Genomic DNA, 27,367 nt, shown 5'->3' with positions numbered 1-27,367 from the left:
CTAGAGCATCATGGGAATTGTCGGTAGCTTTTCTTTGCTCCCTTTTTTGAAAATAATATCTAACCTTCATTTACTACAAACATTCAGTACAAACCAGCCTCTCTATGTTCACCCTAAAGGATTATGTCCCTATCAGATACATAAAAGGCCTGTGGTCTGTGATTTCGAACAAACATAATCAAAATGGCACCCAGCTTTCTATCCTCTTTGGTGTATTAACTACTATCTTGTTTAGGTGCTTTGACACCATGGTTGGCCAATTACAGTGATTACATCCCGTTTGCATCAAACTAAGGTCAAACGCCCTTATTTAAAATGGCTGCGACACACAATATTTCCAAAGGGATACGATTTTCAGCCAAGTGTATGTGGAGTTAAGGGATTTATCACATGGTATGACTTTCCTAGCTCCAGTAACTCCGAGTTGAGTATTAAAATGGGAATTGTATCTCCTGGCGCGAATGAAGGTCGTAAACCAATAAATTCCGGGATATAGAGAGGATATTGGGTACTGATCCCTTGTTCACCGCAACTCCCTCTCCCCTTCTTCCTCGTATATTGTGGTAACTAGTGATTGTGTCACTTTAGAAGGCGACCTCAGAAAGGCCAGAATGGAAGAGGGGGGGTGCCTTGTCCAAGAGCGTAATGAGATTATAACTTTTTATCGGCGGCCAATTTGTTAAAAGATGAGGTTTGTTAAAATGACCACATACTCATAAAGACTACCCTGTCTAGCTACCACCGACAACCATTCTGTCCTGCGGTTTACTGTCTACAGACTCCACCCTCGCTATGTTATATGGACCGTGTCTGTTCACGGTCAGAGTTCGACAGCAGTAAAATAAGGTCATTCAATGAAAAAGTACCTCCGCCTCAGAACTGTACATTATTTTGTAATCTACTAATAGACACCATGGAACTTCTCATGAAGTGTCTTCCCATTGAGTTCATTTCTAGGAATTTGCATGGTGAATAGACTTGATTTGGGGTCGTAGTTGACTTTGCGACAAGGTGCTGTCTGTTTTACTCTCCCTTGTTAGATAATGAGCAATGTTCATATTGACACACCTTTGCATTAGCTTTCTTGAGTGTATCTGCTTCTTTTTATGTTGTATGCCCCGCACATTCCTCAACAGAACTATCGATAGCGGATATATTAGTAGTAATTGCGTTTATTGGTAGTGCGCAGCCGTAGATTGAATTGGTCACCAATTTACAATTGGATCATGTAATTTTTTTAAAACGTCACAGTCCACTTTATTGATAACCAGGAAGCATTGGAGTGTCTTGTTGAGATTGGTCATGCATATGCTGGCAGTCGCGTATTGAGGACCATTGAGTGAGCAGGGTTGAAGGGTCAAGCACACTGAGAATACTCTACTGATATTGTGGCATGACCACATTATATTGCAGAGTATATTGTAGAGAGCGAGAGCAAACGAGGGGGAATAGAAAGGAAGATGGTAAAAGACCCATAGGCACCAGCAGTGTGAGGCAGAATTGGAGTGAAGGAGCAGATAATATTTTCCAAACGAACATGTTCCAGAAAAAGATAGGGGATGAGTGGAAAAGGGAAGTGGAAAGTGAGGAAGTGCGAGTCGGACTTGCGCTCCATCCCTCTTCCGTTCCGCTAAGCCGTTGACGGGAGTTCAGGCTCAGCCAGAATCAATTTCCCCGACCTGGAGTTCATTTCATCAATCAGCGCGCACACACACACACACACACACCACACAAGCTGACTTGGACCAGTTCCAGGCACCAGTCTAATATCCCAACCCTTCCATCCCCTTCATTGGTGTATAGCAATCAGAGCGTGCAACAGAACCGTGTACTGTCTACATTCGGTTTGTCGTTTTTCTGAAATTGTTTTCATTAAATAGTTTTTAATCATAGCTAAAGTTTGTATTCCTATGGATTCCTTGATGCGGTCAGCCTTTACGGCTGGGACCGTAAGTTTGTCCCAGATTCCTGTTAAGTAGCAGTTCGCTGCTAGCCATCATGAAAATAGAGCAAGCTAACGCTAGCAGTGCTAGCCCACCAGTGTTTCTATCCACAGCTGGGCACAAATGCTTCAGGTGTGGGATTATTTTCACACAATCACAAGATGAAGATAAGGTCTAACTGCAAAATGGACGAGGATTTGTCTGCCCTAAATTCACCACCATCAAGCATTTAAGGGAAGAGATCCTCCTGCTGTTAGCTCGGCTGCGAGAAAAGGAAAATCTGTTTTCTAAGTACACCGACCTTGCTGTAACCCAGGCAAACCAAATCTGTTTTAAATGCCTCCTATAGCAAAGCTGTCGATGACTCGGGCGGTCTGATCTGTCCCAATCCAACTGACAGATGTTCAGCTCAACTCCGCGACCTGTGGGAGACTGGGCACTCGCAAGGCGCAGGAGATCATGAGGCAGTGTGGCCACCCATCTATCCAAGAAAATCAGATCCAGCTATAAAACAGCTTTGCCCCGCATGAGACGGACCTACCATCCCCGGGAGTCAACACGGATCTTTGGTGTATACCAACAGCTGGCGGCCGCCCAGTGGCACCCTCCCCCACGGCCACCACAGTTCATCAGGTCGATTCCATCACTATCAGTGTGGGCAGCTAGATGGTGAGAGATTTTGGCCTGCCTACGGTCTGTGGACTGTCCACGGTCCACTGTCACCCAGGAGCCTGTGGTGACCACAGTATTGACACCATCACTCACGTAGGTTATAACAACCCTGGTTTTAGGCGATCTGAGGGAGGACTACAATCAATTTTATTAAAGACCCTCACTAGCACAGGGAAGAATAATGAATTATCTCCCATGCTACAGAAGGGGTTCGAACATTTCAGCTGACTTTTTGCCCTAAATGAGTACCTATAGAAACTTTGCAACAACAGGAATGTCTCTTTTTGTGACAACTTTGATTTGCTGTGGGAGCAACCAACACTTTTTTTAAAAAGAGACTGGATTCACCCTAACCGCATGGGGTTCCAGGATTATTTCCAGCAACATCGCAAACTGTTTTAGAGACTGACGGACAGGGTCTGGTAGTGCTCCAGGTGATTTTAATCTTTTGAGTTCTATGGACTTTATACAACATGTTATTGGGCCCACCCTAACCTGCAGGTATACTCTGGACCTGGTTATTACCAAGGGGCTTTCTATTGACATATCCTCAATTGTTGATGTTGCTTTATCTGATCACCACTGTGTATTTTTTGCTGCCTTGTTGCTCATACCACAGGGTAATACTGAATGAATTATTAAGAAATGCTATATTACCTCTGAAGTTGCTACAGATTTTTATTGAGCGTATGAACAATACTCCATCACCTGTTCTGCCTTTCTCTTGTGATGATTTAGTTGATAACTTAAGTAGCAAATTAAGGGAAACCATTGATGCCATAGCTCCAATAGAGTTGAGAAAGGCCACATCCAAACTGAGAGCCCCTTGGATGAGTGAGGAAACTAATAAATGGAAGAGAAATTGCAGGTCCATTATGATTTTCCGAGAAAGCAACTTGGCATATATAACAATTAGAAATGCCAGACAGGCTCATTTTCCTAAGTTGATCACTAATAATCAGAATAATTCGAGAGTGCTCTTCTCGACCATTGATGGTGTGATAAATCCTACCCCCGCAAACCTATGTGCACTTTCCCCCACATCTAAAAGTGATGAGTTTGTGGTGTATTTCAGAGATAACATAACAAACATTAGGCTGGGTATCAGTCACGCAAGACCTGATGAGAAGTTTGATACTGTATGTACGCTAGCCCAGTGTTTCCCAACCAGGGGTGCTAAGATTGGGGGTACTTGGCCTATCCACAGGGGGTACTTCAGAAGACTCATGAGACCATAGGCTTACTGGTAAAATGCATATGAAGTAAAATTACTGGTAAAATGCATATGAAGTAAAATGCATATGCATACTTCAAGGGTAATCTGGGCAGAGCAAAATGTACTTAGCGGTACAGTAACCGAAAATGGTTGGGAACCACTGCCCTAGACTACTATGCAAAGGCACTATGGATTTATTTTCCCTGGTTGACATACATGCTCAGATAAGTGATATCACAACTTAAGCCTCCTACCTGCCTTCTCGATCCTATGCCTTCACCGCCTTCTTCTTCTTCAAAAAAAAAAAAGAATAATCTGAATAAGTGCAAGCTATTGTTAATCACTCTCTGTTCACAGACACTTTCCACACTGCACTAAAAACTGCTATGGTAAAACCCCTTCTGAAGAAAAGTAATTTAGATTCTTCAATTATTAGCAATTTTCGGCCAATCTCCAACCTGCCATTCTTCAGCAAAATTCTGGAGAAATTGGGGTTCAAACAGCTAAATAACAAATGTGCCAACTCTATTTTTGAAAAATTCCAATCTGGTTTTTGTGGGCAGCCTTAGTAAAGTGCTAAATTATCTTAGAGCCACCACAGATGCCAAACAGCTCTCTGTCCTTGTACTCTTGGATTTAAGTGCTGCGTTCAACACTGTTGACCATGATGTCCTTCTGGACAGACTGGAGATGTGGGTTGGCCTCTATGGCCCAGTTCAAATTGGTTTAGGACCTATTCAAGTTTTTTGTCATCATTTGTGAACATAACTCTGAGAAAATTCATATCTCATGTGGTGTTCCAGAAGGTTTGATTTTTGGGCCTAGTACTATTCAGTTTATATACTGTATGTTACCCCTTGGCAGCGTTATCAGAAAGCACAGCATTCATTTTCACTACGACGCAGACAATACACAAATCCAGAGGATTTTAGAGCCACGGATAAATTATTAGACTTTATTAGTGATTTAAATACTTGGATGGCTCACAACTTCCTCCAGCTAAATCAAGAAAAGACAGAGGTAATTATTGTTGGAGCCAAAGCACAGCTAGAGAATATGGCCACACATTTTAATTTACAGGCAATAAGGATAAAACAGCAGGTAAGAATCCTAGGTGTTATTTTAGATTCTAAACTCAATTTCGAATCACTCATTAGGATTGTGACCAAAATAGCTTTTTACCACCAGATGAACGTTGCCAAGGTGCGGTCGTTTTGCTCTAAGGCTGATACAGAGAGACTCATCCATGCTTTTATTACAAGCAGGCTTGACTACTGTAATGCTCTCCTGTCTGATCTACCCAAGAAAGCCATTGGTCAACTGCAAAACATACAGAATGCTGCAGCATGGGTACTGACCAAGACCAGACGGAGAGCACACATCACACTGGTTGTAAGGTCTCTGTACTGGTTGCCTGTGAGTTTTAGAATACATTTTAAGATTATTCTATTGGTTTTTAAATCAATCCATGATTGTGCACCCCAATACGTGTCAGACATGCTTTTCAGTTATGAACCCAGTAGGTCCCTCAGGTCCTCTGGCACTGGCCTTTTAACTATCCCAAAGCCAAGGACCAAGAGGCATGGAGAGGCAGCCATTAGTTACTGTGCCCCCTGCCTCTCGAATAGCCTGCCAGAGAACCTGAGGGGAACCGAAACTGTGGACATTTTTAAAAGAGATTGTAAAACACACCTTTTTAGCTTTGCTTTTCCTTGGGGTGCTTTTTAGTCGCTCAGTTTTTATTGGTATTCTTTTGTTTTTTTTATCCTCTTGTTGTGTAGTAAATGTTTCAGTTGTTATTTTCATAGTTTTTATTTGTTTTTTTCCTGTGAATCACATTGTGTTGCATTCCATGTCTGAAATGTGCTGAATAAATAAAGCTTGATTTCATTTGAAATGACTGCAGCAAGATAAGTTGGCCCTGTTCGGATTCTTCTAGATTGCATCCTTTCTTTACCCCTTATTTGGAATGATCACTGATCTGATATTGATCTGGATTGGTTAAAGCAAAGTATTGGAACCTGTGCTTTAACCAAGTAAAAATCAAATCTGTAAGTACTCAAAGAAGGGAGAGAGTACAGAATGATGTAATTCACAAATATTAGAACAGGGTATTTTTCTTGCCCAGTCATCAGCTTGTTACAACCATAGCTTCCGGGGGTGTAGGCTAGCTAGTTGATGATTAACATTTCCAGACCAGCCAAGAACCAGGAAGTGCTGGTTTCCCTGGGTGTCTTGGATCTTTCAAGAGAGCAGAGGAAACTGGGTGGGTGGGGGGGGGACAGAAACATAACAGTGGTTGAAAGTTTGGAGCTCTCTGAGCCGAACCACTGCTTCTGACAGATGGAGAAGCAGTCTGTCTGCAGTAAGGCATCCACACTCCTCTACTCCGCTACACTGAGTGTGTTGTGCTGCTTGAGTACATCCCTCTCGGCTCTCTCTATCCCTCTTTCGCTCCCTCACTCTCTCTCCCCCTTTGGAAATAAGAGGCTCTTGTGAAAAGAGTTTGTTGTCCCCAGGGGTAAACCGTAGATCTCATTTGTCTGTGAAGGTTGCCTGCTAGACTTGTAGACTCGGTGCTAAGCTTAATTACTCCGACTTATATATTTCATGCCCAGAATCCTTAAACGTGCTTGCCACAGTCTTCAGAAAGTACACAGGGGCCTCCCAGGTGGTGCAGTGGTCTAGGGCACGGCATCGCAGTGCTAGCTGTGCCACCAGAGACCCTGTGTTTGCGCCCAGGCTCTGTCGCTGCCAGCCGTGACTTGGTGGTCCGTGGGGCGACACACAATTGGCCTAGCGTCGTCCAGGTTAGGGAGGGCTTGGCCAGTAGGGATATCCTTGTCTCATCGTGCACCAGCGACTCCTGTGCCGGGCCGGGCGCAGTGCACGCTAACCAAGGTCGCCAGGTGCACGGTGTTTCCTCCGACACATTAGATCTGGAATAGATAATACAAAGTAAAAAACATGTGTTTTTTTGTACCATCTCTGAAACACAAGAGAAAGCCCATAATGTATTATTCCAGCCCAGGTGTAATTTAGATGTTGGCCACCAGATGGCAGCAGTGTATGTGCAAAGTGTTAGACTGTTTCAATGAACATTTCTGCATTTCATGCATTTCTGTTCAAAATTGTTTATCAAGACTGCCCAAATGTGCCTAATTGGTTTATTAATACATTTTCAAGTTCATAACTGTGCACTCTCCTCAAACAATAGCGTGGTATTATTTCACTGTAATAGCTACTGTAAATTGGAGAGTGCAGTTAGATTAACAAGAATTTAAGCTTTCTGCCAATATCAGAAATGTCTATGTCTTGGGAAATGTTCTTGTTACATAAACCTCATGCTAATCGCATTAGCCTACGTTAGCTCAACCGTCCCGCTGGGGACCCACCGATCCTGTGGAGGTTAACTAATTAAGGAGCAACAAAGAAATAACAGTAGCAAGCTATATACAGAAGGGGTACTGGTACAGAGTCAATGTGCGGGGGCACCTGTTAGTTGAGGTAACTGAGGTAATATGTACATGTATGTAGAGGTAAAGTGACTATGCATGGTTAATAAACAGAGAATAGCGTAAAAATGGGAGTGGGGGGGCAATGCAAATAGTCTGTGTAGCCATTTGATTGGCTGTTCAGGAGTCTTATGGCTTGGGGGTAGAAGCTGTTAAGATACCTGTTGGACCTACACTTTCCGCTCCGGTACCGCTTGCCTTGCGGTAGCAGAAAGAATACAGTCTATGACTTGGGTGACTAGAGCCCTTGGCAATTGTTTGGGCCTACCTCTGTCACCACCTGGTTTAAAGGTCTTGGATGGCAGGAAGCTTGGCCCCAGTGATGTACTGGGTTGTACGCACTACCCTTTGTAGTGCCTTGTAGTCAGAGGCCGAGCAGTTGCCATACCAGGCAGTGATGCAACCAGTCAGGATTCCCCTCAATGGTGCAGCTGTAGAACTTTTGGGGATCTGAAAACCCATGCCAAATCTTTTCAGTCTCCTGAGAGGGAATAGGTGTTGTCGTGCCCTCTTCATGACTGTCTTGGTGTGTTTGTACCATAATAGTTTGTTGACGATGTAGATATCAAGGAACTTGAAGCTCTCAACCTGCTCCACTAGAACCCTGTCGATGAGAATGGGGTCATGCTCGGCTGGCCTTTTCCTGTAGTCCGTAATCATCTCCTATGTCTTCATCACATTGAGGGAGAGGTTGTCATCCTGGCACCATACTGCCAGGTGACAGCCTACAGGGAGGAGGTCAGTCTCGTCGTTGTCGGTGATCATGCCTACCACTGTAGTGTTGTCGGCAAACTTAATGATGGTGTTGGAGTCATGCTTGGCCATGCAGTCATGGGTGAACAGGGAGTACAGGAGGGGACTGAGCACGCACCCCTGAGGGGCCCCTGTGCTGAAGTCCAGGATCCAGTGTTTAGTCCCAGATTTGATAGCTTAGCGATGAGCTTTGATGGCACTATGGTGTTGAACGCTGATAGCATCCTCACATAGGTGTTCCTTTTGTCCAGGTGGGAAAGGGCAGTGTGGAGTGCAATAGAGATTGCATCATCTGTGGATCTGTTTGGGCGGTATGCAAATTGGAAGGTCAACATTCACAAGGCCTGCTTCAGTGTTGTTTGACTCGAGGTGAGCATACAGTTATTTAGCTCGTCTGGTGGGCTCGTGTCACGGGGCAGCTCGCAGCTGTGCTTCCCTTTCTTGTCTGTAATAGTTTGCAAGCCCTGCCATATCCGAAAAGTCTCAGAGACTGGTTTGTACTATGTATTGACGCTTTGCCTGTTTGATGGTTCATTGGAGGGAATAGCGGGATTTCTTATAAGCGTCCTGGTTAGAATCCCGCTCCTTGAAAGTGGAAGCTCTACCCTTTAGCTCAGTGCGGATGTTGCCTGTAATCCATGGCTTCTGATTGGAGTATGTACGTACGGTCACTCTGGGAATGACATCATCAATGTACTTATTGATGAAGCCTGTGACTGATGTGGTGTGCTCTTCAATGCCATCGGAAGAATCCCGGAACATATTCCAGTCTGTGCTAGCAAAACGGTCCTTTAGCTTAGCATCTACGTCACCTGACCACTTCCTTATTGAGCGAGTCACTGGTAATTCCTGGTTTAGTTTTTGATTGTAAGCAGGAAGTAGGAGGATAGAGTTATGGTCAGATTTACCAAATGGAGGGTGAGGGAGGGCTTTGTACGCATCTCTGTGTGTGGAGTAAAGGTGGTCTACAGTTTTATATAAAACAAATGGTTTTCTCTCTGATTGCACATTTAACATGCTGGTAGAAATTAGGTAAAAGAGATTAACGTTTCCCTGCATTAAAGTCCCCGGCCACTAGGAGAGCCGCCCCTGGATGAGAATTTTCTTGTTTGCTTATGTGGATGTATTTCAAGGCCTATCTTCAAACTTAGTGCCTCTTTGCTTGACATCATGGGGAAATCAAAATAAACCAGTCAAGACCTCAGGAAAAACAATTGTAGACCTCCACAAGTCTGGTTCACCTTGGGAGCAATTTCCAAACGCCTGAAGGTACCCCATTCATCCGTACAAACAATAGTGCGCAAGTATAAACACCATGGGACCACACAGCCATCATACCGCTCAGGAAGGAGACGCGTTCTGTCTCCTAGAGATGAACGCACTTTGGTGCGAAAAGTCCAAATCAATCCCAGAAAAACAGCAAAGGACCTTGTGAAGATGCTGGAGGAAACAGGTACTAAAGTATCTATATCCACAGTAAAACGAGCCCTATATCGACATAACCTGAAAGGCAACTCAGCAAGGAAGAAGCCATTGCTCCAAAACCACCATAAAAAAAGCCAGACTATGGTTTGCCTATGGGGACAAAGATTGTACTTTTTGGAGAAATGTCCTCTGGTCTGATGAAACAGAAATAGAACTGTTTGGCCATATTGACCATCTTTATGTTTGGAGGAAAAAGGGGGAGGCTTGCAAGCCTAAGAACACCATCCCAACCGTGAAGCACGGGGGTGGAAGCATCATGTTGTGGTGGTGCTTTGCTGCAGGAGGGACTGGTGCACTTCACAAAATAGATGGCATCATGAGACGGGGAAATTATGTGGAAATATTGAAGCAACATCTCAAGACATCAGTCAGAAACGGGTCTTCCAAATGGACAATGACCCCAAGCGTCCTTCCAAAGTTGTGGCAAAATGGCTTAAGGACAACAAAGTCAAGGTGTTGGAGTGGCTATCACAAAGCCCTGACCTCAATCCTATAGCACATTTGTGGGCAGAACTGAAAAAGCATGTGCGTGCAAGGAGGCCTACAAACCTGACTCAGTTACATCATGTCTGTCAGGAGGAATGGGCCAAAATTCACCCACCTTATTGTGGTAAGCTTGTGGAAGGCTACCTGAAACGTTTGACCCAAGTTAAACCATTTAAAGGCAATGCTACCAAATACTAATTGAGTGTATGTAAACTTCTGACCCACTGGGAATGTAATAAAGAAATAATAGCTGAAATAAATAATTCTCTCTGCTATTATTCTGATATTTCACATTCTTAAAATAAAGTGGTGATCCTAACTGACCTAAGACAGGGAATTTTTACTAGGATTGTCAGGAATTGTGAAACACTGAGTTTAAATGTAGTTGGCTAAGGTGTATGTAAACTTCTGACTTCAACTGTATGTATGTTCAGTGGGGCAAAAAAGTATTTAGTCAGCCACCAATTGTGCAAGGTCTCCCACTTACAAAGAGGTCATTTTCATCATAGGTACACTTCAACTATGATAGACAAAATGAAGGAAAAAAATCCAGAAAATCACATTGTAGGATTTTTAATGAATTTATTTGCAAATTATGGTGGAAAACAAGTATTTGGTCAATATCAAAAGTTTATCTCAATACTTTGTTATATACCCTTTGTTGGCAATGACAGAGGTCAAATGTTTTCTGTAAGTCTTCACAAGGTTTTCACACACTGTTGCTGGTATTTTGATCCATTCCTCCATGCAGATCTCCTCTAGAGCAGTGATGTTTTGGGGCTGTTGCTGGGCAACACGGACTTTCAACTCCCTCCAAAGATTTTCTATGGGGTTGAGATCTGGAGACTGGTTAGGCCACTCCAGGACCTTGAAATGCTTCTTACGAAGCCACTCCTTCGTTGCCCGGGCGGTGTGTTTGGGATCATTGTCATGCTGAAAGACCCAGCCACATTTCATCTTCAATGCCCTTGCTGATGGAAGGAGGTTTTCACTCAAAATCTCACAATACATTGCCCCATTCATTCTTTCCTTTACACGGATCAGTCGTCCTGGTCCCTTTGCAGAAAAACAGCCCTAAAGCATGATGTTTCCACCTCCATGGTTCACAGTAGGTATGGTGTTCATTGGATGCAACTCTTTGTCCTCCAAAGACGACGAGTTGAGTTTTTACCAAAAAGTTATATTTTGGTTTCATCTGACCATATGACATTCTCCCAATCTTCTTCTGGATCATCCAAATGCTCTAGAGCAAACTTCAGACGGGCCTGGACATGTACTGGCTTAAGCAGGGGGGACACGTCTGGCACTGCAGGATTTGAGTCCCTGGCGGCGTAGTGTGTTACTGATGGTAGGCTTTGTTACTTTTTATGTCCCAGTTTTATGCAGGTCATTCACTAGGTCCCCCCGTGTGGTTCTGGGATTTTTGCTCACGGGGTGAGATCTTGCGTGGAGCCCCAGATCGAGGGAGATTATCAGTGGTCTTGTATGTCTTCCATTTCCTAATAATTGCTCCCACAGTTGATTTCTTCAAACCAAGCTGCTTACCTATTGCAGATTCAGTCTTCCCAGCCAGGTGCAGGTCTACAATTTTGTTTCTGGTGTCCTTTGACAGCTCTTTGGTCTTGGCCATAGTGGAGTTTGGAGTGTGACTGTTTGAGGTTGTGGACAGGTGTCTTTTATACTGATAACAAGTTCAAACAGGTGCCATTAATATAGGTAACGAGTGGAGGACAGAGGAGCCTCTTAAAGAGGAAGTTACAGGTCTGTGAGAGCCAGAAATTTTCCTTGTTTGTAGGTGACCAAATACTTATTTTCCACCATAATTTACAAATAAATTCATAAAAAATTGTCTTTTTTTTCTAATTTTGTATGTCATAGTTGAAGTGTACTATGATGAAAATTACAGGCCTCTCTCATCTTTTTAAGTGGGAGAACCTGCACAATTAGTGTCTGACTAAATACTTTTTTGCCCCACTGTGTGTGTGTGTGTGTGTGTGTGTGTATGTATGTATGTATGTATGTATGTATGTATGTATGTATGTATGTATGTATACGTCTGTCTATATATAATTAATTGAATTTGTCCTTACTGCTGTTACCCCATAGAAACGCATTGCATAATACATTTATACATTGTTTTCCCATTTGCTTGATTATGCTGGCAATTGACATTCAACAAACCGTAGAACAATATAGCTCTTTCCTGTATACACATTTTAATGTCCGTTTGTATCCTTATTTACGCCCTTTATACATTTGCTGTAAGTCCATGAAGATGATTGACGCAGATGTCATGTCACTCAATAATGCTTCCGGTAATGGTTCTGTTTTATTTCCATGGTTTGTAGCTCGGTCAAAGCATATGTAACAGAGATGATCCATATCCTCAAACCGGCATTTTGAAGCCAAAAATACATCCAGATTTATATTCATAATTGATTTGTTCTCTGTTAGGTCCACAGATAAGCATCATAACCCCATATTAAGCAGCTAAACCCATCATCATTTGACTTCCTGATTCAAAATGAGGGGCTTTATACTTGAATCCGCACACTAATCAATGCCCTATCATTGCCGAGCACCCCTATCCAAAATACGGCTTTGTGTCGCATTGATTTGAAAATGCATCCCTAATAGGTACCATACCCAAAGACTGCACTTTACTCAAAATTGAGTTTATCACGTTTTTGATGGCTCCAGCATGTACTCTCTGGAAGGACAGATTGCTTAGTAGATTGCAGTTTCAGACTTCATCATATTTAAACCGGCGAAGGGGAAAATATTCCAGTGCTGCAGAGAAACAGCTCCTTAATTGAGAGCCAATCAACCTCGGCGTCTCTGTTAATGTCAAAAGGTACGATTTGAGTTTGGCTGAAGATAATGAATAATTGCATCAAAGTTGGGCGCTTGCCTGGCTTAAAGACTGTGTTTGTGCGCCGGGAAGTGTGGAATAGCCAGCTGGTGCTATTTAATGTTCCCTTCATCTCAGCGCACTAGTGAGTTGAATACAACCACCTCTTTTCCTCATGCTCTTGTCTATTCTGTACCAGATATAGTCTAGATTAGCTGCCGCTGTGTCCACAACAAAAACACTCGTCTTAAGGATCTACATAATTAATTGGAAGCTGATAACTCTTGTGTGTATGGGTTATGTCGTTTATAATGTTTATAGTATCAGGCTTCTTTTTTTTATATATATATCTCAATCAGTTTGATTCATGTAGGGCAGCTCCAATGGGCTGTTTTGTCATTGCATTGCCTGAGGTTTCGTACCCCCGCGGTTTTGGATCCCGCTGTTCTGGAATCAACTCTGAAACTCCTATTCTCTTTCATAGTCTATTAATCAAAACGGAACCAACTGTAGCCATCGGGATAACACCAAGGTATTGCCCTGTGCAATGTTGGAGGAGCTTTCTTCCCCCCTCTTAAAAAGCTTGATGTTTCTCCCTTAGATTCTCGCCAATGAGCATTTACGATCAAGCGCGGCGTCCGTCTTTGCAAACGCAGAGGCGTAAATTGGCCTTTGAAGCTGTGGGATATCAGAGAGGCTGTGATGATTTCTTTCAAATGATTCATTATTATTTTTCTCAGTCTGTTCTGTGAAACCCTTTGTTCAATAGTACTCATGTTTGATTATTCGATTTTAAAAATGAAAAAGCACCTGTGAATTCTGTGCGAACACCTATTCATGTACAGAATTTTCTGATTTGATAATGCATTTTCTTCTGTTGCATCAGAGGGATGGAATAGTTTAGATTGACCAATTAGTTTTCTATTCAAATGTCTTGCCCTCAGTTGCTCACAATTTCTCCTCTTGTCTGGAGATTGCTCCCTTTTCTATTTCCCTGGTTTATTGGTTTCAGATTATTGTGTTAAATTATTGTGGGATTAGGGAAAATATAATTGAGGTTAAACAATATTAATAGACAGTGTTCCTCAACGAGTGGTCGTCCTGAGTAGCCGACAACAAAAATTGTGTACCACCATTCGCTTCTGTACTAAATTATATTATATTATGATTAATTAATGGTATTCTGTTTCAGTGTGTTTACATGCATGTGTTAATGTAGCATGGAGTATAGGGATTTTTGGGGGTGCATCAGCCTGGCCTACATGCATCAGCCTGGCCTACATGCATCAGCTTGGCCTACACCTGTTCTGTGATGTACAGTGCATTCAGAAGGTATTCAGATCCCTTGTCTTTTTCCACATTTTGTTACGTTATAGTTTTGTTCTAAAATATATATATTTTTAAATCCTTATCAATCGACACACAATACCCCATAATGACAAAGTGAAAAGAAATGTATTTTATTTTGCTAATACAGAAATGCCCTTATTTACATAAGTATTCAGACCCTTTGCAATGAGACTCGAAATTGAGCTCAGGTGCATGCATCCTGCATCCATTGATCATCCTTGAGATGTTCCTACTACTTGATTGGTGTTCAACTGTGGTAAATTCAATTGATTGGACATGATATGGAAAGGCACACACCTGTCTATATAAGTTCCCACAGTTGATAGTGCATGTCAGAGCTAAAGGAATTGTCCGTAGAGCTCCGAGACAGGATTGTGTCGAGGCACAGATCTGGAGAAAGGTATCAAAAAATGTCTGCAGCATTGAAGGTCTTCAAGAACACAGTGGCCTCCATCATTCTTAAATGGAACAAGTTTGGAACAAGCAAGACTCTTCCTAGAGCTGGCCGCCCGGCCAAACTGAGCAATCAGGGGAGAAGGGCCTTGGTCAGGGAGGTGACCAAGAACCCAATGGTCACTCTGACAGAGCTCCAGAGTTCCTCTGTGGAGATGGTTGTCCTTCTGGAAGGTTCTCCTATCTCTGCTGCAGTCCACAAACCAGGCCTTTATGGTAGAGAGGGCAGGCAGAAGCCACTCCTCAGTAAAAGGCATATGACAGGCTACTTGGAGTTTGCCAAAAGGCACCTAAAGGCCTCTTACCATGAGAAACAAGATTCTCTGGTCTGTTGAAGCCAAGATTGAACTCTTTGGCCTGAATACCAAGTGTCACGTCTGGAGGAAACCTGCCACAATCCCTACGGTGAAGTGTGGTGGCAGTATCATGCTGTGGGGATGTTTTTCTGCGGCAGGGACTGGGAGACTAGTCAGGATCGAGGGAAAGATGAATGTAGCAAAGTACAGAGAGATCCTTGATGATAATCAGGACGATGACCCTAAGCACACAGCCAATACAACGCAGGAGTGGCTTCGGTCAAGTCTCAATGTCATTTCGCTTCACTCGCAATAACATCTGCTAACCATGTTGTATGTGACCAATACAATTGGATTTGATGTCCTTGAGTGGCCCAGCCAGAGCTCGGACTTTAATCTATCGAACATTTCTGGAGAGACCTGAAAATAGCTGTGCAGCGTCTCTCCCCATCCAACCTGACAGAGCTTGAGACGATCTGCAGAAAATAATGGGAGAACCTCCCTAAATAGGTTCAAGCATCATACCCAAGAAAACTCGAGGCTACAATCGCTGCCAAAGGTGCTTCAACAAAGTACTGAGTAAAGGGTCTGAATACTTATGTAAATGTGATATTTCTGTTTTTGCTTTGTCATTATGGGGTATTGTCTGTAGATTGAGGGGGGGAAACAATTTAATCAATTTTAGAATAAGGCTGTGATGAACCAAAATGTGGAAAAAGTAAAGGGGTCTAAATACTTTCCGAATGCACTGTATATAATGTCATTGTTTCTCTTGGTACAATTTACCATTGACTGTTTGACATGAATAATGGGTATTTTAAAAGGGGTAGTTAATAATGTTATGCCAGGACCTTTCAGAGGGAGAAACATCAGGTAAAGGTAGTCACAAATGTATGCATGTTGTAACGTGGGCGACGTTTGATATGAGCCGACCCCTTCAAGATAAACATCTGGCATAATTCATAGCAACATTGAGCCGTGGTGAATGTGTGGAGACAGTCAGTGGTAAATCGTACCAATATATACATCACGGGACAGGTGTAGGCCAGGCTGATGCATTTCCATGAATGTTCCATGAATGTATTCACCCCCAATAATCCTCCATGCTACATTAACACACTGAAACAGAATACCATTAATTAATCATAATATAACATTATTTAGTTCAGAAGCCAGTGGTGGAACACAATTTTTGTTGTTGGCTATTCAGGACAACCACTCGTTGAGGAACACTGTATGTTAATATAGTTTAACCTCAATTATGTTTCCCCTAATCCCACAAATGAACAATCCGAAACCAATAAACCAGGGAGAAAGAAAAGAGAGCAATCTCCAGACGAGGAGAAATTGTGCAAGGGGTCATGCTCTACCAACTGAGCCACACAGGACCAAGCTTGTATATTCCAGAAGTATAAATATACATTTGACTAACCTTACTTGATATTTCTCCCTCTGGAAAGTCCTGACATAACCTTGTTAACGAACCCTTTTAAATGACACATTATTCAAGTCAATTGGTGATTCTACAGTCTAAAGTCCTTCCTTAACCTATGCTGATGCCATTGTTATCTTCCCTTTGCTAACTCCCTACTGATGCTCTGGTTGGTTATTCCCCTCCACTATCATGTCGCTAACTCTCCTTGTTGTCTGGTGCAGGCCATGGTGGAGACTGTGAACAACCTGCTTCAGCCCCAGGCCCAGTCGGCGTGGAGGGACCTGAGCACCAGGGAGCAGCTGAGAGCAGCCACCATGCTACTGGACACGGTGGAGCAAGGAGCCTTCGTCCTGGCCGACAACCTGCTCAAGACGGACATCGTGCAGGAGAACACCGACAACATTCGTGAGTACAGACCGAGACCCATGTACACACACAGAGGCATAATACCCACTCACAAGCACAAACATGAAATTAGATCTGATCACACACATGCATGAAGGCAGGCGGTCGTATACACACACACGCACACACACACACACACACACACACACACAGTGTTAGAACTTATTGATGTGGCAAAAAGAACTCTTCAGACACTGTTTTGTACACTGGTGAACACAAGAGGAGCTGTCAACCTGCCAGAACATGATTTCTGGAATGTGTAAGAGACACGATTGACTGAATGTTTTACAAACCTTTTCATAGTCGTCATAGGACAGTGTGATCGCAAACACTGTCATCTCTTGACTTACTGTATATTTATACTTCTGGAATATACAAGCTTCGTCCTGTGTGGCTCAGTTGGTAGAGCATGACCCCTTGCACTGCCAGGATTGTGGGTTTGATTCCCGCTGTGGCCACCAATATGAAAATGTATGCACGCACCACTCTAAGTCGCTTCAGACAAAAGTGTCTGCTGAATGGTATGTTATATCATTGTATTATTGTATTACGATATACTGTACACACAAAGATTAGAACATTTTACCTGGCGAAACGAGCAGGGAAAGTGTCTCGTCTGAAAGAGCAGTGGCTGTTGTCCAATCACGTCTGATTAAACAGATTACTACGTTTGCCAGTAATATGAGCGTTAAGCCATCCTAATGTGATTTGTTTTGGTCGTCGAAGGAAATCAATTTGGACAAACTAAGTTCCTGCACAGTCGTGCAGCCTCTGCGTCCCAAATGGCACCTTATTACCGATATAGTGCACTACTTGTGACCCGAGCCCTATGGGCACCACATAAGGAATAGGGTGCCATTTGAGACGCATCCAGAGTCTTAGTCATTGTTTGAGTTTAGTTTCAAGTTTCACGTTTTATTAGTCGCATGGACACCATGAAAACGAAACTTGCATAATAAATATTTTGAATACCAACATAAAGTGAATGGCTCAGTAGAATAGAATAAACATTTTAGCATAAGTAAGGCACAATTTATAGTCCAGTGTTTGTACATGTATTGGGGATGAGGGGCAGTTTTCAACTGAGCAGTATAATAAGAGTCTGGGAGCAGCAGTTGTGATATGTGTGTGTGTAGCATTAATGTATATATGTGTGTGTCTGTGTGGTTGGGTGCATGAGTGAGTGCATGTGTGCTAACTTGTGGAGAATCAGAGCAGGTGGTCAGTCCAGTTCCAGTGTTCAGCAGTCTGATGGCTTGTAGATAGAATCTGTCTCTGAGCCTGTTAGTATCAGACCTCATGCTCTGATACCGTCTGCCCGACAGTAAGGGAGAGAACAGCTCGTGCCTGGGGGGTTTGAGTTTAGGCCAAATCTAAGCTAGTGTATTCAAGTTTTTTCAGAACCTGAATGTGATCATTTAGATATTGGGATATATTGTAAAATGAGTTATCCAATGATTGTTCGATGGAGGCAAGATGCTTTTTGATGTAGTATTGTATTACTATATTATACTGAACAAAAATATAAACGCAACATGTAGCAATTTCGACAATTTTACTGCGTTACTGTTCACTTAAGGAAATCAGTCAATTGAAATAAATGAATTGGGCCCTAATCTATAGATTTCACATGACTGGGCAGGGGCACAGTAATGATTGAGCCTGGGAGGGCATAGGCCCACTCACTTGGGAGCCAGGCCCAGCCAATCAGAATGAGTTTTTCCCCACAAAAGGGCTTTATTCCAAAGAAAGACTCCTCAGTTTCATCAGCTGTCCAGGTGGCTGGTCTCAGAGGATCTCGTAATTAAAGAAGCCGGATGTGGAGGTCTTGGGCTGGCTTGGTTACACGTGGTTTGCGGCTGTGAGGCCAGTTGGACATACTGCCAAATTCTCATATATATATATATTAAAAGCAGTGGGGTGATAGTGGATTTGTTTACACTCTCCCCTAATTGCCCTTAGCTGTCAGTTTTTGCAGAAAACGTCCATGTACACAGAAATTAAATGCTTAAAACATATCAATGTTCTAGCCTATGCCCATGCGGGATGAAACGGGAAGATACAGTGAGGCTTTGAACAACTGTTGTTGAATTGTGGACTTAACAAATCAACAGTTTACATTTCAAACGGTTGTTGAACACAGTTGTAAGGAAGAGGGAAAGACGGGGGGAAGGAGGCGAGTGAATGAAACGTGTTTGCGAGCTGAAGAAACGACCAGCGTGTATCGAGCATTAGGGAAAGATAATGTTATTATATAGCGCCCTTAGCATAAAGGGGATTTCTTTAGGCTCCTGCTGCCATGGCAACCTTAACATGTAGGTCTGACAAGTCTTGGGGAATAAATAAAATGGGAATTTATTGTCTATGGTACTCAATTTATCTGGGTATTAAGGGAACCTAGCACTGTTTGGAAGGAAACTAAACAATCCCCTCATGGCGAACTACCGTTTTTTTTTTTTCTTCATGGAGGTAGTCTGGTTAATTGTGCACAGTGACATGTTTACTAGGCCTTCACTTTCAGTTTGCTCTGTTGAGTTTGCCAGCCAATGAGGTTTGTTTGTCCCCCGCGGTCCCAAGTGCCCACACCGGCATGTACATACATAAGTATTTAGACACCACAAAATAACCATGTCAAATCAAATTGTATTTGTTACATGCGCCGAATACAGCAGGTGTAGACTTTACCTTAAAATGTTTACTTACAAGCCCTTTCTCAACAATGCATAGTTACATTTGCTAAATAAAAAAAGGAAATGTTAACAATAATGATGCTATATGCAAGGAGTACCAGTACTGAGGCAATGTGCAGAGGTACGAGGTAGGTGAGGTAATATGTACATGTAGGAAGGGGTAAAAGTGACTAGGCAATCAGGATAGATAATTAACAAGAGTAGTAGCAGTGTGAGTGTGTCTGGCATCAATTTGCATGTGTGTATGAGTGTGTATATATACAGTTAATGTCGGACGTTTACATACACCTTAGCCAAATACATTTAAACTCAGTTTTTCTAAATTCCTGACATTTAATCCTAGTAAAAATTCCCTGTCTTAGGTCAGTTAAGATCATCACTTTATTTTAAGAACGTGAAATGTCTGAGTAATGGCAGAGGGAGTGATTTATTTCAGCATTTATTTATTTTTACACGCAGTTAGTATTTGGTAGCATTTCCTAACTTGGGTCAAACATTTTGTGGAGCCTTCACTAGCTTCCCACAATAATTTGGGTGAATTTTGGCCCATTCCTCCTGACAGAGCTGGTGTAACTGAGTCAGGTTTGTAGGCCTCCTTGCTCTCACACGCTTTTCCATTTCTGCGAACAAATTTTCTATGGGATTGAGGTCAGGGCTTTGTAATGGCCACTCCAATACCTTGACTTTGTTTTACTTAAGCCATTTTGCCACAACTTTGAAAGTATGCTTGGGGTAATTGTCCATTTGGAAGACCCATTTGCGACGAAGCTTTAACTTCCTGACTGATGTCTTGAGATGTTGCTTCAAAATATCCACACAATTTTCCCGCCTCATGATGCCATCTATTTTGTGAAGTGCACCAGTCCATCCTGCAGCTAACCACCCGCACAACATGATGTGTTACAGGAATTACATTCCTACTTGTTTTAATACCCAATTCAATTAAACACTCTGTCCACTTCTAAGAATTTGTAAGACTCTTATTTGCATAAAATGGACAGAGACCAGTCTCAAAATCAATCAGCAGCGTTTCTTCTCGAGAGTACTGAACATGGTACAGTTTACCTCAGGTTATAAACTGAAAATGACGTCATGAGTTTTCGAACTGTCCCGTCCCTTCTTCACCCTGGTACAAAGGCAATATCTCAAGCCTTCCCACATTGTCCCACACCAATTTAATATAATTTATGACGGAGCCAAGGTCTTCCTGTGTAGATAAGCATTCTAGCCAGTCTGACGATATGTTCATTCATTTCTACCAAGGAACAGACAGTCATTGTTCTAATTCTTGATTATATTTACACACATTATATTCAGTACTAGGATTAAAAGAAAATTCATACATCTATACAGTAACATAATAGTATTCTGATTAGTCAGTCCTGATTGAAATGTATACATTAGTCATTATTGATAAAAAAATCCCTTAACATGTTGCCACCCCCGTGCTTCACGGTTCGGCTTGCAAGCCTCCCCCTTTTTCCTCCCAACATAACGATGGTCATTGTGGCCAAACAGTTCTTATTTTGTTTCATCAGACCAGAGGACATTTCTCCAAAAAGTACGATCTTTGTCCCCATGTGCAGTTACAAACCGTAGTCTGGCTTTTTTTTTATGGCGGTTCTGGAGTAGTGGCTTCTTTCTTCACAAGGTCCTTTGCTGTTGTTCTGGGATTGATTTTCACTTTACGCGCCAAAGTGCGTTCATCTCTAGGAGACAGAACGCGTCTCCATCCTGAGCGGTATGATGGCTGCATGGTCCCATGGTGTTTATACTAGCGTACTATTGTTTGTACAGATGAACATGGTACCTTCAGGCATTTGGAAAGTGCTCCCAAGGATGAACCAGACTTGTGGAGGTCTACAATTTCTTTTCTGAGGTCTTGGCTTATTTTCCCATGATGTCAAGCAAAGAGGCACTGAGTTTGAAGGTAGGCCTTGAAATACATCCACATGTACACCTCCAATTGACTCAAATGATGTCAATTAGCCTATCAGAAGCTTCTAAAGCCATGACATAATTTTCTGGAATTTTCCAAGCTGTTTAAAGGCACTGAGTGTCTGTAAAAATTCTGACCCACTGGAATTGTGAAACAGTGACTTATAAGTGAAATAATCTGTCTGTAAACAATTGTGAAAGAATTACTTGTGTCATGCACAAAGTAGATGTCCTAACCGACTTGACAAAACTATAGTTTGTTAACAAGAAATTTGTGGAGTGGTTGAAAAATGAGTTTTAATGACTCCAACCTAAGTGTATGTAAACTTCTGACTTCAACTGTATACACATACACACACACACACACACTACGGTTCAAACGTTTGGCGTCACTTAGAAATGTCCTTGTTTTCCATGAAAACATACATGAAAGGAGTTGCATAATTAATTGGAAATATAGTCAAGATGTTGACAAGGTTATATATAATGATTTTTAATTGAAATAATAATTGTGTCCTTCAAACTTTGCTTTCATCAAATAATCCTCAATTTGCAGCAATTACAGCCTCGCAGACCTTTGGCGTTCTAGTTGTCAATTTGTTGAGGTAATCTGAAGAGATTTCACCCCATGCTTCCTGGTGCACCACAAGTTGGATTGGTTTGATGGACTTCTTACGTACGATATGGTCAAGCTGCTCCCACAACAGCTCAATAGGGTTGAGATCCGGTGAGAGTGCTGGCCACTCCATTATAGATAGAATACCAGCTGACTGCTTCTTCCCTCAATAGTTGCATAGTTTAGAGCTGTGCTTTGGGTCATTGTCCTGTTGTAGGAGGAAATTGGCTCCAATTAAGTGCCGTCCACAGGGTATCGCATAGCGTTGCAAATGGAGTGATAGCCTTCTTTCTTCAAGATCTCTTTTACCCTGTACTTTTTTCACTTTTTTCCAAATCTTCCTCTGTCCAGTGTCTGTGTTCTTTTTATTGGCCAGTCTGAGAAATGGCTTTTTTTAAACTCTGCCTAGAAGGCCAGCATCCCGGAATCCCCTCTTCACGTTGAGACTGTTGTTTTGACTGTTGTTTTGCGGGTATTATTTAATGAAGCTGCCAGTTGAGGACTTGTGAGGGGTCTGTATTTCAAACTAGACACACTAATGTACTTGTCCTCTGTCTCAGTTGTGCACCGGGGCCTCCCACTCCTCTTTCTATTCTGGTTAGAGCCAGTTTGCGCTGTTCTGTGAAAGGAGTAGTACACAGCATTGTACGAGATCTTCAGTTTCTTGGAAATTTCTCGCATGGAACAGCCTTCATTTCTCAGAACAAGAATAGACTGACGAGTTTCAGAAGAAAGTGTCTGTGTGTGTTGTAGTGTTTATTTTACCTTTATTTAACTAGGCAAGTCAGTTAAGAAAAAATTCTTATTTTCAATGACGGCCTAGGAACAGTGGGTTAACTGCCTTGTTCAGGGGCAGAACAACAGATGGGGGATTCGGTTACAAGTCCAATGCTCTCAATCCTTTCGGTTACAAGTCCAATGCTCTAACCACTAGGCTACCTGCCACCCCTGTAATATGTGTGGGTAGAGTCTAGTGAGTGCGCATAGAGCCAGTGCGACAAACAAAAGGGGGTCAATGCATGTAGTCCAAGTAGCCATTTGGTTAAATGTTCAGCAGTCTTATGGTTTGGGGTAGTAGCTGTTCAGGAGCCTTTGCTGTGCTGCACCGCTTGCCAGTCTATGACTTGTGTGGCTGGAGTCTTTGACAGTTTATAGGGCCTTCCTCTGACACCGCCTCGTATAGACGTCCTAGGTGGAGAGAGCTCGGCCCCAGTGATGTACTGGGCCTACCCTCTGTAGCACCTTATGGTCAGATGCCAAGCAGTTGCCATACCAAGCGGTGATGCAGCCAGTCAAGATGCTCTCAATGGTGTAGCTTTGTAACTTTTTTAGGATCTGAGGTCCCATGCCAAATCTTTCTAGCCTCCTGAAGGGGAAGAGGCATTGTCATGCCCTTTTCACGACTGTCTTGGTGTGTTTGTACCATGCTGGGGTCCACATCACTAAGGATCTGAGGAACTTTTAAGGTCTGGATGTGCTCGGCCCTTCCTTTCCTGTAGTCCACAATCAGTTCCTTTGTCTTGCTGACGTTAAGGGAGAGGTTGTTGTCCTTGCACTACGTTGCCAAGTTTCTGACGACCACTCTCTCATCATTGTTGGTGATCAGTTCTACCACCATTGTGTCGTCAGCAAACTTAATGATGATTTTGGAGTCATGCACAGTCGAGGGAGAACAGGTAGAAAAGGAGGGGACTAAGCATGCAGCCCTGAGGGGCTCCCATGTTGAGGGTCACCTTGGCAGATTTGTTGCTTACCCATGTCGCCATGTCTGGAAGTCCCTTATCTAGTTGCAGAGTGTTCAGTCGCAGGGTCTTTAGTGATGAGCTTTGAGGGCATTATGGTATTGAACGCCCAGCTGTAGTCAATGAACAGCATTCTCACATACAGTAGACTTTTATTTTGTCCAGGTAGGAAAGGGCAGTCTGGAATGCAATAGAGATTGCATCATCTGCGGATCTGTTGGGGCGGTATGCAAATTGGTGTGTGTCCACAGTGTCTGAAATGATGCTGTTGATGTGAGCCATGACCAGCCTTTCAAAGCATTTTTTTGGCTACAGATGTTCTACAGGGCGATAGTCATTTAGACAGGTTACCTTGGCGTTCTTGGGCACAGGGATTATGGTGATCTGCTTGAAACATGTAGGTATTACAGACTGGGTCAAGGAGAGGTTGAAAATGTAATTGAAGACACTTTCCAGTTGGTCAGCGCATGCACCGAGTATGCGTCCTGGTAATCCGTCTGGCCCTGCGACCTTGTTAATGTTAACCTGTTTAAAGGACTTACTTACATTTGGCTACAAAGAGCGGGACCATATAGTCGTCCAGAACAGCTGGTGCTCTCATGTCCACTGCTCCGATGATTGCTCTCTCCTAGGCAATGGCTGAATAATGTATGTACCTGTAGCCTTTGTTTGTGTGTGAAACATTTACATTTTTACATGCAGTACTCACAAGCAATGCAAAAGCTTACCCAGGATATATTATTCCTGTTTTCATGCTCTTGTTGCCAGAAATACATGGCTAGTTGATTAGGTGTACCGGGTAAGACCCTGCTTTGCCTCCAGAACTGCCGGAATTATTCTGGGCATGGACACGTTGCTCAATTGGTTTCAAGGGCCCTAACGTGTGCCAGGAAAACATTCCCCACACCATTACACCACTGCCACCAGCTTGTACCGTTGACAACCGGCAGGATGGACTAATTTTGCTTTATCAAATCCAGACTCTGCCATCAGCATGATGCCACAGGAACTGGGATTCGTTGGACCAGGCAATGTTTTTTTGCACCTCAATTGTCCAGTGTGGTGATCATGTGCCCACTGGAGTCACTTTTTCTTGTTTTTAGCTGATAGGAGTGGAACCCGGTGTGGTCGTCTGCTGCAATAGCCCATCCAGACAAGGACCGACAAGTTGTGCATTCTGAGATGTCGTTCTGCACACCTCTGTTGTACTGCACCATTATTTTTCTGTATGTTAGCTTTCACGATTCTTTCCATTCTCCTTCGACCTTTTCTCGACGAGCTGTTTTTGCCCACAAGACTGCCGCTGACTGAATGTTTTTTGTTTGTTGCACCATTCCCAGTAAACCCTAGACACTGTCGTGCGTGGAAACCCCAGGATGCCGGATGTTTCTGAGATACTGGAACCGGCGCTCCTAGCACAGATCATACCACGCTTAAAGTAGCTTAGGTCACTCATGTTGCCCATTCTAACGTTCAATCGAACAGTAACTGAAGGTCTTGATGCCTGTCTGCCTGCTTTATTTAGCAAGCCATGGCCACGTGACTCACTGTCTGTAGGAGTGAACCGTTTTCTTGAAAGGGGTGGTGTGCCTAATAACTGACTGAGTGTATGTACTCCTCACTAAACAAGATCCTAATAACGTTAGTTAGCCTGTGTGTGTGTGTACCTACAGATGTATTATCTTCATTTGATCACCCTGTTGCAGGATAACTTTCTTTATTGAGTGAGGAGTAGTTCAGGTGTAACAGGGGGAGCCTTGATGTACACTTTCTTGCTTGTGTGGTTAAAGAATGGTTGAAGCTGACGAACAATTTTGCCCTCTGAGATTGGCCCTCGCTTTAAGGAAGTGATCATTTTTGGGTGTGAGCTAAGAGGAAAGCGATGGGTAGATGAGAGCGAGATGAATGGTGAACACAGCCCCGTTTTGGAGTGCCGGCACAACAGCTGTTGTGTCTGAGGGGAGATCATCATTTGTGGTTTAAAGACTGCGGCATCGGAAAATGAGGCGTTGAAAGAAGATAATTTCATAAGGTACAGATTTGATCACTCTGTTACAGGAAAACATTCCTACAATGCACAAAATATACAAGTTGTAGTGTATCTGAGGATAAAAAGTAATTTTCACTTTGAAATTTCATACTTGATTTTCCATTATAAAAAATGTATCAACCCCTACACAAATATAAATACTTTCGGAAAGTATTCAGACCCCTTGACTTTTTCCACATTTTGTTACGTTACAGCCTTATTATAAAATGTATTAAATCATTTGTTTCCTCATCAATCTACACACAATACCCCATAATGACAAAGCAAAAAAAAATGTTAAAAGACTGAAATAGGACATTTACATAGGTATTCAGACCTTTTACGTAGTACTTTGTTGAAGCACCTTTAGCAGCGATTACGTCTTCTTGGGTAGGAGTTCTTCTCTGCAGATCCTCTCAAGCTCTGTCAGGATGGATGGGGAGCATCGCTGCACAGGTATTTTCAGGTCTCTACAGAGATGTTCGAACGGGTTCAAGTCCAGTCTCTTGCTGGGCCACTCAAGGATATTTAGAATTATCCTGAAGCCACTCCTGTGTTGTCCTGGCTATGTGCTTAGGGTCGTTGTCCTGTTGGAAGATTAACCTTCGCCTGTCTGAGGTCCTAACCTGCTCCTGAGAGCTTTTCATCAAGAATCTCTATGTACTTTGCTATGTTTATCTTTCCCTCGATCCTGACTAGTCTTCCAGTCCCTGCCACTGATAAGAGTTCAATCTTGGTTTCATTAGACCAGAGAATCTTGTTTCTTATGGGCTGAGAGTCCTTTAAGTGCCTTTTGGCAACTCCAAGCAGGCTGTCATGTGCCATTTACTGAGGTGTGGCTTCCGTCTGGCCACTCCACTATAAAGGCCTGATTGGTGGATTGCTGAAGTGATGGTTGTCCTTCTGGAAGGTTCTCCCATCTCCACACAGGAACTCTGGAGCTCTGTCAGAGTGACCATCTGGTTCTTGGTCACCTCCCTGACCAAAGCCCTCTTCCCACGATGGCTCAGTTTAGCCATGTGGCCAGCTCTAGGAAGTGCCCTTGTGGTTCCGAACTCCTTCCATATAAGAATGATGGAGGCCACTGTGTTCTTGGTTACCTTCAATGCTGCAAGATCTGTGTCTTAACAGGTGTGTGCCTTTCCAAATCATGCCCAATAAATTGAATTTACCACAGGTGGACTCCAATCAAGTTGTAGAAACATCACAGAGACAGGATGCACCGGAGCTCAATTTCGAGTCTCATAGCAAAGTGTCTGAATACTTATGTAAATATGGTATTGTTATTTTATTTTAGAAATTTGTAAGAAAAAAAACCATCTGTTTTCTCATTATGGGGTATTGTGTGGGAATTGATGAGGAAAATGCGGAAAAAGTCAAGGGGTTGAAATACTTTCCGAATGCACTGTATGTGTTAATCTCCTCTCCACCTTTTGTTTGTTTGCATGCGTGTCTGTGTACCACTCCCGCTCATCGCTGATCTTATGAACAG

At 42.9% G+C, this 27,367-nt stretch overlaps 1 protein-coding gene across 12 annotated transcripts in view; it reads left to right on the top strand.

Annotated features, from left to right (window-relative positions):
• The window catches only part of LOC112232768 (adhesion G protein-coupled receptor L3-like), a 328,717-nt gene that overhangs the window by 234,229 nt on the left and 67,121 nt on the right, over positions 1–27,367 (top strand). For all 12 annotated transcript variants that reach the window (XM_042298323.1, XM_042298322.1, XM_042298314.1 and 9 more), the window contains one exon: positions 16,677–16,860. In XM_042298323.1, coding sequence (XP_042154257.1) covers positions 16,677–16,860 — 184 coding nt within the window. The remainder of the gene's footprint in view (positions 1–16,676; positions 16,861–27,367) is intronic.

Source organism: Oncorhynchus tshawytscha, linkage group LG15, assembly GCF_018296145.1.
Source record: "Oncorhynchus tshawytscha isolate Ot180627B linkage group LG15, Otsh_v2.0, whole genome shotgun sequence".
In the NCBI taxonomy this organism is placed as follows: domain Eukaryota; kingdom Metazoa; phylum Chordata; class Actinopteri; order Salmoniformes; family Salmonidae; genus Oncorhynchus; species Oncorhynchus tshawytscha.
Note: the sequence above shows the minus strand (reverse complement) of the source record. Positions and strands in the feature narration are given on the sequence as shown.